At 38.1% G+C, this 15,324-nt stretch overlaps 1 protein-coding gene across 10 annotated transcripts in view; it reads right to left on the bottom strand.

Moving 5' to 3' along the window:
• The window catches only part of STXBP5L (syntaxin binding protein 5L), a 190,818-nt gene that overhangs the window by 47,912 nt on the left and 127,582 nt on the right, over positions 1-15,324 (bottom strand). For 7 of the 10 annotated variants that reach the window (XM_061454241.1, XM_061454243.1, XM_061454240.1 and 4 more), the window contains 3 exons: positions 9,770-9,895; positions 4,510-4,661; positions 2,824-2,895 (listed from right to left, as the gene is read on the bottom strand). In XM_061454241.1, coding sequence (XP_061310225.1) covers positions 2,824-2,895; positions 4,510-4,661; positions 9,770-9,895 — 350 coding nt within the window. The remainder of the gene's footprint in view (positions 1-2,823; positions 2,896-4,509; positions 4,662-9,769; positions 9,896-15,324) is intronic. The other 3 variants (XM_061454248.1, XM_061454246.1, XM_061454244.1) reach the window with 1 other exon arrangement.

Here is a 15,324-nt window from a genome sequence, read left to right on the forward strand (position 1 = left end):
GTTGTGCGCTACTGCAGAGAGAGCTTATTTGTTTTGGCTCGGCATTTATTCTTGCTACAAAGGAAGGTGGCTGCCAGCAGATGTTACATCAAATGGAACAGGACATCAACACCAGAAAGCTACCTCCAGCTCCGCACTTACCCTCATCTGAGCCTCTTGTTTTCCCCAAATTAATTCCCCTGATAAGACAATTGCTTCCATCTCTCCCATTATGTATGTCTAGAACTGATTTCTCCCATGTTTCTCCTTCTAATTTCTTCCCTTCTTGTTTCCCCCTTCCCACTTCCACTTCTCAGACCAGAGAATGTTCTGTCTTAATGCTCTAAGTCCACCCTAGATGCTTCTGAGTCTAGCTTACACACGTATATGTTACTCTTATCAAGCTTTTTATAGATTTATTGCTAAAATTCAAAACAATTATTCCACCAGTGTGTTCTGCATATTGGATGCTGCCCTTGACACTGTTGATTATGTCTTTCCTTTGGAAAACATCTCTTCTCCGACATATTGCTTCTTTTCCCAGTTTGATCCCCCCCTCACCTTCCTTCTTCAGTTGCAGAACATCAACACTTCCTTTATCTCTCTATTCCAGTATTTGAGGAGACACTCAACTATTAGCAAGGCAATAAATACCTTGTTGATGTTAATGATTCATGACTACACATTTCTACTTTGGATTCCTTCCATCCAAGTTAGAGTAGCACCCCTATCTTTCTAAAATTGACTCACAAATGTCCAGACATGAACTTAACATTGTCAAGATGAACCCTTGTTTTTTATCTTTGTGCTGAAGTCTTCTCTTTGCTACTACAGCACAGTTAACAGCAACACTCTCTTCCCTGATTAGCTAATTTGTAATATTGTGTGGAGCATCACACTTTAGTATCCAGCCTGAATCTGAGAATTAGTCCGTTTCTTCCCGCAAATCACCTCCAAAATGACAACAAAAGTCCGAGTATCTTGCTCACTGATAATCTCCTCTTTGCCTTCAGTGCCTGCAAGTCTTATTCTCTCAAACTGATCCTCATGAAATTATCTTCCTGGTTCCTTTCTTAATTGAATCAATCCCTGATATGTCTTCCCATTAACTTCCAGTTTCATTTATATCATCCTCAAAACTTTAGTCCTAATGCTTATGTTAGTGCATGACTGCTCCTGCTTCTGCCTTAATAATATCAGCTTCAACTGCACAATTTCCAAAAATAATGTGTTTTTCTTTTCCCATCATCATCACTTACGAGAAGAGAGAAATAAATCCATTCTCAAAACCCCTCTTAAAACTCTTATCTCAGGTAAATCACATAACAAAGCATAACTTAAGAATGACTTAGCATGATATTTGTAGTCTATGACATGTTCTTGCCCTGTTCTTTGCTGCCTGGTGCATCTTTCATATCATACAGTACTTACTCCTGTAGAAGTACTGAATGGCAAAAGCAACAACCAAATAATTTTTGAGGGAAGAAATGGAGCTGTCAATGATCTTGCACACGAGTCAGACTCGTACTCTTCAATTGCAATGTATACAGAAAGATTTTGTGGACTTTCCTGATTTTGGGCTTGAAGATGGAAACAGGATCATATATTTTCAGCTATGAGAAACTCTATTTGTAATTTTTATGAAAATGTTGGTGATTTTGGTCTTAGAATTTATTATTTTTTCTAAGCCTCTAAATCTTTGACTGCTGTTTACCCTCAGGTTCTCTGTTGCAGACTTGAAAGCAGTAAGACCAGACTAGTATACTTTAAGACATTATACACCAAACCTTTTTATGGACTGCTGAATTTGTAAGTAGACTTGTCTTTTAACTAAACAGGCCACTTTTTATGAAGCACTATGAAACAAAATCATAGCAATCAGCTGTTGAGTAATCAGTCTAGACAGATGGAATAGAATTTCTTGTGCAAGTGTACAAATGCATTTCAATAGCTCCACAACTCCATACTTATGCGAGATGATAAAACAACTGCCACCCCTTTATCTTGCCTATACTGAGTATTTAATGTAAAATGGCCTAACCAGTTGTTCTGTGAAAACAACTTTAAAAAGAGATTAATAAGAGGCATCCTAGAGACCTAATTACATATAAGCACTGCAGTTAATTAAGATACATACAGCTCATCTGTTGAAAAGTCATTTTTGCAAAATTAATTATAGCTTTGTTCATTGAATGCCACAGTGATGAATACTAATATTTAATTTGCCTATCACTAGAATTCAAAATTTACAGATAATAAAAACATTAATTTTCATAGCTCTCTTTGATGTACATATTTCTATGCCCATTTTACTTTCTCTGCTAAAGATCAGAGGCATGAGATGGCTCCCCAAAGCCAAATATGCCAGTACCAAACAAAGATTAAAATTGTAAATTTCATAGCACACAATCCAATCAGTTCTCTTTTAAGCCACATTGTTCTTCTGAAAATAGGCAAGAATGAATTAATAGCTAGAACCAGACAGTGCCATTGCAAAACAAGAAATGCTTCATATAAGTAGATGTACACCGAAACAAATATAAACCCAAAGAAAGATACTGTCATCAAGAACATAATATAGTTGAGAAATCATTTTTAAGGCCCTTGTAAGTCACTGAGCTTTTCTCATTGACTCATTTGGAAAAAAAACCCCAAGATTTGAAATATCTGTATAATAAAGATAATTGTCAATATCAAGCATGGTTAACATCACAAAATACAGTAAATTTGCATGCATGCTGAATGTGTTTAAATAAAACACATTACAAAGCACAAACACATGGGTTTAAGTCAGGCATAGTCCAATCACGATAAAGCTATTTGCCTAACCTTCATAGAACTTACTCTGATAGGAAGTACGGATCCGTTTCGTTAAATCTGGATAAAAGTTAGACAGGCCACGCATGCAAAAGTTGTCTTTGGAACATGCCAGTACACCAGCATCAGCAGCAGGCAGAGGAAAGAGAGAAAAAACAGTCTAAAGTGAAAGGAAGTGATATCATAACCAGCATCTAGAACAGCCAAGGTGAAGAAATTTCAGCAGATGCTTACCTTCCAATTGGGAGATAGAACAAGAAAAATAATCAAAAAAGTAAAGGATGTGGGATGGATGGTGAGAAAGCAGCTGAGGCTTTTTTTTAGGTGCATAGTTTCTATGAGCAATCTAGAAGTGGGTATTCCTTATCCCCAGTGGGCTCCATTCTAGCAGCGCTTAATAGCTTGAATGTTGCCTTAAAGGACTGACCAAGACTGACACAGAGAAACCCTATGTGGCACAGTGCTGATAACAGCTATTTCTACACCAGATACCCTCTGCTTTATGTAGGGAGCTCTGCAGCATGTTGCCTGTGGCTAGCTGCTTAAACTACTTTGGGAGCTGCTGTGAGGCTGGCTGAACCAGAGAGAGAAGTTGAAGGTAGCTTAAAGCTGCTTGTCTCTTCTCTCCTCAGCTGTGCCAAATTTACATCTTTTAAGACTTGGCACAGATGAGAAATAAGCTTGCCGTGATTAAATGCCTAGAAAGTGAGATAAACAGACTTTCAGGAACTGAAGCAGCCCTGAAGACTTAAATTTTATTCTCTATATTTTACTTTTTGTTTGAAGTACAAACATGTTCCCAGTTTATAGAAGTTTCCATTCACTCTATGGAGAAATAGGATTTGATGATGTAGTAGTGCAGTCTGGTGATGAAAATGCTGATGTCACAAGTCCACTATAATCTGCTGCTTTTAGAATTTTATGGTTAGATTTAAAACAACATTTTCAAACAGATTTTAAAATCTAATTCTAAACTCCACAGCTACATAAAACACATGTCGTAATTGTGTCTGGCTCCATCTAGGATGTTTTATGGAATATGTAGAGTAAAATGACCTGAAACATAAAAGACCTGATTTTTTTCTCATAGAAGTAAATATTTTTTTAGATAACCAAAGGGATATGGTATATTTTAGCTGCATTGATGGACTAATATTTCTAACACACAATGCATAAGAATAGCTGTAACTTACATAAAGGATCACAAATGTGATCCTCTTGGCATTAAATTTTAAAATATGGTAAAGTTTCAATTCATTAACAAAGTGGCTATTCTGAGCTAATGTGCATGTCTCTCAGGTGTTACCCTTCTCCAGACACAACTGCTTATTCAAATACCAATGAAAAGCACTTGGCAGAAGATACAATTAAATTTAAATTGAATTCTTCCCTACCAGTATGAACTTATTCAAACCAGAAAGAAAATAGCATACAGACTACTCTTCAAGTGCCTGCCAGAGAAATAATTGACTGCTCTGCTCATTATGATTTGCTACAGGCTCAGCTGAGAGAATTACTTGCTGACCTCCATCCCCAAAGAATAAACTTCATAAAACATTTTGTTTCTGAGAACATGTCAGGTTTCTTTCGTCAAGTTACAGAAATTCCACTGGCCAGCAAATAGTCATGCATTTCAAAAGCACTATAGAAAGCCACAGGCAAAAAAAATCAAAGAACATAACAGGCTTATAGCCACGATAATTCATTTCCTACCTGCAGCAAATTGCCTGTTTTTGCGAGGTGAACGGGGTTGACGTTGGTACGGATCACTTGATCCATATAGGTCAAGGGTTCCCATGCTCAGTAGTACTGTCTTCTGCATAAAGTCCACAACAGCCAAACCATTGCAGTTTCCAAATGCCACTCTGAGAAAAGAAATGTTTCTCAAAGGTATTAGTAATATGTAATTAAGTGGTGCAAACAATTACTATTATTTATTATTATGGATTCTCCACAAACATTTCCTTCAGAAACTACTCAAAGCCTACATTTCATCATTCTTTCAGATTTGCAATCCTCAATTTATATGACTGTGTCACGAAAGACAGGAGGCGATTTTCCAGAAAGCAGACTTTCCACTTTAATCAAGTTTCTGTGCCAAATGCACTGCAATGATGTCTAAATGTTGCTTTACTGAAAGGTATAATTCTAGTAATAATGATGTAAATTAAGCCTACAAATCTGGATGTAGACCTGAAAAAGTGTTTACATCTATATAAAATATGAAAATAAATTAAAATATAAAAACAAATACATGTATAAATAATTAATTTAAATGTAAATGATATTAAATATATTAAGCTGTACTGTGGAGACACCCAAATCTGAAAGGTATTTATAAAATTTTCTTCCAACTCTGTCAATGGGGCTGCAGTATAGATTGTTGCTAAAGCAGGCTCTACCCCTCTAACGTGCTTCTACAAATGGCATTTTGATGGTGGTTTGATTCATAAGCAAGATTTTTCAACAGGTGTGAGACTGCCTGAGATGCTGACTGCAGTACGGTCATAAGGATAAAGAGTCGGAGCAATTTATTTCTTTTGCTGCCTATAAAGCCCTTTCTGAAGCATTCTGCCACAATTCTTCTCTATTGCTTCTACCAACTTCCTTCTGACAAAGAGGGAAGAAGTTGTGTTGGACCAGCAGCAGTTTCTCCTCCTCTCCCATAAAAATGTTTTCTGGTCTTGCTTTTTCCCCAGCTTGGAAGGGGGGAAGATTGAGGGGGGAGAAGGAAGCAGACAATGCATCTCTCTACGGAAAAGAAAAAAGGTACTAAACATGCCTATAAGACCTGGGAGAAAGTCTAAAGTTAAACATGGCATATCGAAACACACATAATCTCAGCAGATAATATCTTTGCTGCATCCATTCTTTAATATGAGAAAGCTCTTCCCTGTGAGGGTGGTGAAGCCCTAGCACAGGGTGCCCAGGGAAGCTGTGGCTGTTCCATCCCTGGCAGTGTCCAAGGCCAGGCTGGACGGGGCTTGGAGCAACCTGGTCTAGTGGAAGGTGTCTCTGCCTGTGGCAGGGGGTTGGAACTGGGTGAGCTTTAACATCCCTTCCAACCTAAATTCTTCTATGATTTATACTCTCACTAAAGCATTAAACCTATTTAAGATTGAATATTAAAACAGACAAGAAAAATTGACTCATTTCTTTCTTTTTTAAGTAATGACAAATAAATCCAGACAGCATATGACTATTGAAAGGATTCATATGCCAAAATCCTGACACTGCATTTTTTGGAGACTTGATTTAAGCAGGAATATTAAATTCTAACTATTATTCTATGGATGTCTTTCTTTTTCTATCAGACTGCAATTTAACTTCCAGATAGAACTGGGTATAGCCACAGGAAACTCAAAATCCCAAGCCAGATTCAATCAGATTAGGAATAATTTGTGATCAAGTTTCATGATTTTATGTAAAAGTGATTAAGATGGACAGTTCAAAGCCCTGCAAAACATAAAACACTTAGTTTTCACACTAAAAGTGAGCTCTGCACTGAACTCCACCTGACTTCTTAATATAGCTCCAAAATATCTTAAAGGAGATATATGAATTTGTGTGTGGAAAAACAGAGAGAAGTAACAAGATGGAGGAAGGGGAAGCAGTGTAGATGATAGAACATTTTCGTCCGTTGTACCTGTTCTTCCTCTGCTTCCTTTATAAAAAAGAGGGTTCCATATAACAAATAGAAAAGGTAAAGGGTGAAAATGAGGTGAGTTTTCTCATTTATCAAACTGGGAAATTAAGGCATCATCTACAACAGTGGCTCAAATTCTACTGGTTGTTACTACACCATGTTTTCTACTCTTGATTGAACACTGACTTCAGTACAACATCTATGGCAATATCATGAACATACTCCTTTTTTCCCCATTGACTTTTCACTGATCAGCAGCTTTAGGAGCTATTAATACACACCAGCTTTAAGTTGTACAAATACACTTTTATTTGGCAGTATTTTATGCTTATGTGAAAAGATCTGAAGGTAAACTGAGGAATAAACTCTATGTTTCATGAATGTAGAGTAATACCTGTTTCAGAAATTACTAAAGCCTCTTTTAATTAATTTATTAATTTTGCTTAATAGCAGAACAGAGAGTTTCCCTGGGACTCTGTCACATTTGCCAGATCACTCTGTGCACGGTTTTATGTCTTCATGCTTCTTGACACAAACTGACTAATAAAGAAGAATAAAAAAAAACCCTTTTGCTATCTGTTTTAGGCATTCTTGTATTTTGCTTTAAAGCATATGTTTATAGGCATTGCCAGGGAAAGGATATTGAAGTAAAAGAGATTACTAGTGCAAAATGTGACAGCAATTCCTGTGTTCATAAGTCGCTGTGTTCTAAGCAGACAAGAGAAATAAAGGACTGAAAAAGACGAGTGCCAACCTGATTTGTTAATACTTGAGGGAACAAAACTTACAGCCATCTGCCTTTTGGAAATGATTAACCTGAGATTTATTAATTTTGGAGAACACGAGTCACAAAAAGAGCTAGTGACCATTCACTGCGGGCAGCAAATTAACTGGAGCATCGCTTCCTGGTCTGCATTTTTCTCCTTCTCTTAAGTTCACACACAAGCATGGGTATGGTATTTCTAACACCTGAAAAAAATACTTTCCCAAGAAAAATCAGAAATTGCTTCTTAATTTTATAACACTACTGAGGAACAATAATAAAATCTAGACACAACATTACTAATAATGAAGCTTAAGAAAAAGTGCTAAAATCCAAGTCTTTATGAAATATACAATAAGCACCACGAATTTCTCAGTTTTGAGTGATGAACAGAATTACTTGCTAGGATATGTTCTATTCTGGTATCTATCTATCTCTATCTATGTATCTATCTATCTCTGTGTATCCGTCTATCTATATCTGGGTATCTTTCACAGAAATGTCATGAAATTCTCATCATTCTTGACAGTTCTATATAGATTGGCCAAAAGATTTTAATCATGAGCTGGTAATACATTTCGAGGGACTGCTTTCAGTTCAAATGTACATACTTTAAACCAAATTGATTATTTGTATTTAATCTTGTAGATCTTCAGTGCTAACTGATGCATTTTGTAATTGTTTCTTTTCTCCTTTCATAACATAAGGAAGTTTTTTGGTGATTCAATTCAAGAGCAATAGAATGGGTGTTCATACTTTCTGTTTATAGCTCGGTCCTTTTAAAAGTAGGGAAATTGTCTTAAATAAAGTTTCACGATGCCTGAAGACTTTTATCTTTGCTGGGGGTCAATTTTAGTTGTATCTCGCTTTAGTTCTGTCATGGCTGCAGTAACATCAGTAACAGTTAGAGACATCAAAGAAATTAAAAGAATACTGGAAGCAAACACTCCAGAACACACTATCTTATGCCTTCCTACTAGTTAAACTGATTAGTATAGCGAAAAAAACTGGTATGCAAAAGATGAGTCAAATAACCCTACAGATAGCAAAGCAAAAATGATACAGTCTCAAGCTTCATGCTGAAGTAGCACAGTTTTTTCACTGTGAGGCTAGATAAAAGGTAGGATTGTACCTTGTTGTAGACCCAAGGAAAAAGTTGAGAGGGGCAAGAGAGAGGGAGAGAGAAGAGATTCTGCACAAGAAATTTCAATAGGCCTTTCTTTGGTAGTTTTGTGGGAAAGTTAGATTTGAGTTATTGGGCTTTTTTATTAATAAATGCATTTACTGCTGAAACACTCAAGTGTAACATAGCACTCTAGTGTAATAACCACAGTTATTATATGGTGTTTTAGAGGAGGATATCCTGTAAACTATTACTGCTCCTAGCAAAGCACACAATTGAAAAAAATTGATTGAATCAGGTGTGTGTAGGAAACCACTACGAGTGCCATGAAAACTGGAACTTGTCAGTAGTTTACAGGTACAGGAATGGTGTGATTATTCCTCAAGTCAGATGCTGCCTTAAAACTAAGCAAACCCTAACAATTGGCAAATGCATCTAGGTATGGTAGAACAAAAGAAATCCCATCCCTGGCAGTGTTCAGGGCCAGGTTGGACAGGGCTTAGAGCAACCTGCTCTAGTGGAAGGTGTCCCTGCCCGTGGCAGGGGGGTGGAACTGGATGAGCTTTGTGGTCCTTTCCAACCCAAAGCAGCCTATGATTCTATGAAACTTTTAGAGTTCATGAATAGGAAGTTGTCTGGAAATTGAAGCCAAAGGCTTGACGAAACAGCCCTCCAATTACAGTATTTTTGCACAAAAGTAAAGGCCACGCATAAAATTTCCAAAGGCTCTGAAGAGAGTCAAGTGATTTACTGAAAATCAGTGGGTGTCAGATACTTAACACCCATTACAGCCTATAGTCTTTACTAGAGTAACACCTTTTGCAGGGAAAACCGTTTTAATATATCTGGGCATTTCTCAGTGACAGAAAACATTAACAATTGGCAAATAAATTGAACCCAAGGGAAAAATATACCCAGATATGCTCACTTGCATTTCCATACAGGATTTAGCATCTGAATGCTCCTTATTCCACTTTCAATTTCAGGTCATTGGTTCTCTTGCAAACAGAAATTAGCACAGTCAGAAAAATGCTATTCTTAGAAGATAATTTCTACCTAAGATATAATGTCATGTTAAATGACATTTAACACTTAATCACATCACTTTAATGAAATGTATTTCACGTTGGTGATCCTTTCAAACTAACTTTAAAATGCACAGATTTGAAGCCAGATTTCTTTTTAAAGGGTAAACAGAATAACGTGAAAAGATTCAGTCTTTTAGACAGGAACAGTAAAAATACTGGCAAGAATGGCAGATTAACAGCTCATGTTCCAATCCTTATGCGAGTACAAATCATTTTTCCCCATGAGTCTTGCTCCTAGCACCTTTTGATTACTTTTACTTTAATTGTCTGTGGGAAACCTCAAAGTATAATTGGAAAAGACATTATCTAGTGCAATAAAGAAAAAAATGCAACCTTAATTCTGAGTTACTTACAGTCCATAAGCAGAGTTTACAGCAAGACTGGTAATCTGCTGTGGGGGCTCACCATCCACCCACACCAACTGAATAACAAGATCTGCTTGGTATCCAGGAGGCATTCGCACAGGACGAGTCTTCACGCTAAAAACAAGATGTACAAAATAAGAACAAACAAACAAATAAACTGAGCCATGATTAACAAGTGCTTCTCTTGAGAAAATACTAGTGAAGCACAGTCCCTTAATAAGTACAAAGCAGTACCAGCACTTGCAGCATACTACGCATATACCCATACATTGAAATGAGGCATTCTCATGAGAACAGGGCTATTTTGGAGGAATTCCAGGGTTTGACTTTCAGGTCTGTTGTGGAAACAAATCTTCCATGTTCCCTACAAGAGAAATTCTGGAGAAGTTGTGGCGGGTGGAGGGGGGGGAGTGTGTATTAAAAATTATTCCTGCATAATCATTTTATTTTCTATTTTCAGAATATTTTCTAAAACCCTATAATACACACTTTTAAAATCACCATGAACAATCAACTGGAATGGAAAACCTAAAATACTTCCTTCTGAAACGTTGACACAGGACATTTCTGTACTTTTGGGACTTCCTTGCTCTGAAGTAAAGCATTCAAGACTAGGTTAGACAAAGCCTTGGGTGACAAGGTCTAGGGTGAGGTGCCTCTGCTGATGGCAGGGGGTTGGAACCTGATGATCTTAAGGTCCTTTCCAACCCAAAACCATTCTATGATCCTATTACTCTATGACAGAAAAAAAGGAAAGAGGCAAGAGAAAATCAGAGGATGTATTTTTCTGTAGTGGTCCTCACCATTGTACATACAAAACTTACTCACTTGGCAATTCTATTTGTCCATCTAGTGCAAACAAATGCTGTTTTCTTCTTAGCAGTATGATCACCTAATATGCGATGTAGTCTTAATGAATGAATGCTTCCTACATAAATCTGATATAATTATTAACACCGCTTCATATTCTGTTATGGCTGGTTCAGTGACTTGCAAAGCAGGTAGTAAAGGTGTACATATTCAGGGGGAGTGTGAGAACTGAACGCTTCCATATGGCTGCTTTATGCATGTTCTTGACTGGTAGAACACAACATGATGATACACTGAAAGAAGATCTATGCAAAACCAGCAATACTTGAAGTATTCCAGATATTCATTAGCACACTCCCATTGTAGGCAGTCATTTATACATAAAGCAAACAGACCAGACCATTTTTGCTGTAGCTGTAAATGGTGAGAGTGCTTACATTGCACCCCTCTGCACATAGTCACAATAGGGCAGTCTATCACATATAATACTCTATCCCTGTGAAAAATAGTGCCAAAAGAAAAACTAAGAATCGGAAGAAAAAGGGGAGTAATCAGTTAATATACACCTGGACAACACACTCTGAAGAATTGCAGTTTTTGGCACATAGTATTTCTTTCTGCTGTAAGTGCTGCTATGTTGATATATCTCCATCATAAATAGTTGAAGTAGCATTATCCTATGTACTGGATCTTAAAGAATAGATCTTTGATAACTGATGATGAAGACTATTTCCTGAATGTGACTTCGATGTGACTCAGCAAGCTTCCCAAGCAGCCCTGGCCTGTGTACCTGAGAAGATGATGGATCAGACTGGAAAAGAACCCACATAACTTCTAGTCTGAAGCAGGTAAGTAAGCACTTCTTTCAAGAGAGGATACCCAAACTCCTCATTAAAATAACAAGGGCTATTAAGTTTTTGTAGCTACACTGACTGCACCTTTTGGGATGGAGGCCGTGGTGACAAATAGGGCTATTGGAAACCTTGGAAAATTGAAGATAGATGCAGAAAAAGAAAATAAAATGAAGCAAAATGCAATACTAGAATGACACCAAGGCAGCCCCCCCACCAGCAACTGGGCACCTGCCCCTGATACAACATCTGTCTCAAATTGTTTAACCATTTCCATAATACAGTTTGTACTGCTTGTATTTTTATTGTAGAGGCTTCACTCTCCCTGCCAAACCTTTCCCTTATTTATTATTTAATGACAAAGTCATTCCTCATCTATCTTTCTAAATGCTTTACTTCAACAGCAGCTTGGCACACTATTCTATTTCTTTTGCTTGTTGTACAGTTCAGACCTTACATATCCATTTATCTGGAGCAGCAATCAGCCACTTGGCTCAGATCTTGTCATAGGAAAGACTTGACAGCACAGTTCACCAAGCAGAATGCTTTCTCCTCTCCTCCTCTTCCTCCCTCCTGATTGTCCAGGACCAGTGGCCCTGTCTGGACTACCACTGCTCCCTTCCCCAGTCAGGATTGCTTCAGTCACACAAGCAAAAGGAAACAACTAATAGCCACAGTCTTGACCCAGATTTGAAGGGAATCTCATTGTGACAATGTGTAAATGAAGATGAAGTGCACTTTATTTGCCTAGTTAGAGACAAGAAAGTAACTGCTTTCATTGTCTTGCATAAGAAGCCTTGTTACCCATGGTTGGTGACAGACTGCAACAGACACAGTAATATACAACGCTAGCATGCCAAAAAGTTATGGGAGCCAAAAAGCAGTCATAGCAGTAGTGAGGTAAGACTTTCTGAAGTGCAGGTTGACCAAGCCAGAGTAAGCACATGGTATAGTTGTGTTGCACAAGACACCTTGTTAGAGCTAATATATGGTTGGGTCAAGCAAGAGAAACAGGAGTGCAAGTGAAGCTTCAACTGATGCAGCTGGTGAAGGAGTCAAACAGTTTACTGTTAGATCTGTGATGTCTTTCACAGTCATCTGCAACTTTCTCATGTCCTGCAGCCTTCACAAACTCCATAGCCCTATCAGAGTGTATCTATTCTACTAAGGATATGGGGTCACACCTTTGGGTATCACATTATCTGGATACTATCGAAGAACATATACAAGATTTCAGGATGAGGAACGAGATCTTCACTTGGATTTCCAAGACATGAACATCTCTCCCCTTCATGACCCTGCACAGCTCCTACCTTTTCCCCTTTCAGACTGCAGAAGTACAGAAGTTGGCAAGGTTTTGGAAGTGGAGGGCAGAGGGGACCACTGCAAGAAGCCGGGGCTGCTCCATGCATGACACAGTCTCATTCTACCTGATTCCAGCTGTCTGTGCCACAGACCCACGGCAGGATGCAGCTGAGCCCCTCAAACAAGCAGGTGGTATCTCTGGGAAAACCAATTTAAGAAAGGGCAGAAAATGTTACCTGGGAGCAAGAAGTGAGGGAAAAAGAAATGTGAGAAACAGCAGTGCAAGTACCAAGGTGAAAGAACTAGGAGAGGGAGTGCTCCAAGTACAGGAGCAGAGATTCCCCCAGAGCCTGTGGAGAGGATCACGGTGGAGAAGATACCCATACTGCAGCCCTTGGAGGACCCTATGGTGGAGCAAGTGGATATTTCCTGAGGGAATTGTGGCTTCCAGAGAGCCCATACTGGAGCAGGTTTATCCTGAAGGACTGTACCCTGTGGGAAGGACCCCACACCAGGGCAGGGAAAGTGTGAGGAGGAAGGAATGGCAGAGGAGAGGAACTGTGACATCCTGACCGCAACCACCACCCACCATACCCTCTGCAGTGCTTGGGGTAGAGAAGGTAGAGGAGTTAGGAATGAAGGAGTGAAGATGGGGACAAAGGAGGGTGGAAGGCAGGTGTTTCAGTTGCTGGTTTTGATTCTCACTCTATTTTAATTGTCAATAAATGATCCTTCTTTTCCCCAAGTTGAGTATACTTTGCCTACAACAGTAATTGGTAAATGATCTTGTTCTTGTTATGCTACACCGATTCTGGTTGTTGCAAAGCCTTGGGTTTTAGTTTTCTTCACGAGATAATCACAGGCCTTTATCATTTTGGAGCTACTGTCAAAACCCTTGATTGAATTACTTTTGGGATGATACACTTAATGTCTGGGAACAAAGACTTACATTCTGGGTACAGCCTTTTGCTGACAGTATTTGCATCAAAAATATTTATCTGCATAATCACAAATACATCAATTTCTTAGATTAATATAGCTGCATATCTCATTCTAAAATCTTCTGAAATAAGCAAGGACAGTATTTATTCCACACTGCTGCTTGCCTCTCTTGGAAACATTTACTTCTGAGTTCAGAGGACTGCCAAGTTTTCAGTACTTCAACCCCTTCAATCACTTTCTTTCTAGTACCCATACGCAGACACAAACATGTTCAGTCATTCTGAATTCTGAGTAGCCAAAATTACGTCGAGTGCCACCCATTTCCTCTAACAAAGTTGAGGAGAAGATATGAAAATAAACACAATGAAGCCAAGATTAAAAGCTAGTCTGTATATAAAGTTTTATGTAGATTATAAACATAGCTCAAGTTATGCACTCACCCTGCACGTGTAGGTGGCTGCAGCTTTAAGTTATTATTGCTGTATCTTAGATGCTGTACTGCTGCCCACCTGAATGACTTGCATATAAAGTCAACAGCATCATCCAGGTTTCTACTGGGGTTTCTGTGTTTCCAGCACTACTTCCATTTTATCATCAGAATTCTGCTTAGAACAGAAGTTTTTTGACACACAAGGAATGTGGACCCAATTAGGGTTTGGGAGAAAAGTATGGATATTTATATGCCTTTCCCCATTGGAAAGGATGAGAGTGTACACATTTTATATAAAACTGTATTTTATATAAGCTATAAGAGGGACCATGCCAGCAGTTCTAGTAGTAGAATTATTTTTACTTTGAACAAATCACTTTTCTGTCAAAATAAATTTTCACTTACTTTGAGTAAAATGGGACAAAAATCAGCTGGCAGCTTAAGGTGAGGTTACGTGGAGATAAGCAAACTAACCAGCGGAACCTCTACTGTTTCATTACAGATCTTCTGCCCCCAGGATAAACAATTCCTCTCCTCCCCAGACAAAATCAACTAAGAATGCCTTAAAGGAAAATCTTAGCCACTGAAAGAATCAATTGCATTCTTGCTGATTTCAATGTCATAAATGGATTTCTGATTGGGATTTTTTTAGTAACTTCTCTTTGCTTTTTGTAATGATTTTCATGGTTTTCATTAGGATTAAACTGAGGTCTGTGGTTCAACTGCCTGACTGAATGAGGGAGAAACATAAACAGGATGCCAGAAAGTATTGTTAATTTTACAAGAACAGTGTCATGTTATTGCTTTTCAATGCTAATGCTGTCTTCAGGAGCTCAACAGCCCAAAGTATCTGCAAAGTCAGGCGATGTTCATTTAAACTGCCTTTGAAATAATTGAGGCATTTAAAATATTTAATAATAATTAGACTGAAATAATAATGAATTCATTAAAATGAGAGCAATTGTTATCAGCACTGCACTATAATTGCTGCAAAATTACAGTTTATGGAGTTCTGTACAGAATTCTGTTTTGAGTCTGTTCAAACCTATAATTTATCTGCCTTATTAGTAAGAACATATCAATCTACTCCAAATGTACTCTAGCAGACAACAATTTGCTTCTTTCTAAACTCGTGAGACCCACTTGCTGTGTGCACTTCTGGGGTCCTCAACATAAGAAGGACATGGAGTTGTGGGAGCAAGTCC

The sequence above is a fragment of the Pezoporus flaviventris genome, unplaced genomic scaffold (genome assembly GCF_033815535.1).
Source record: "Pezoporus flaviventris isolate CSIRO_AGI_PZ_B2104156 unplaced genomic scaffold, CSIRO_AGI_Pfla_v1 ptg000015l, whole genome shotgun sequence".
Taxonomy (NCBI): Eukaryota; Metazoa; Chordata; class Aves; order Psittaciformes; family Psittacidae; genus Pezoporus; species Pezoporus flaviventris.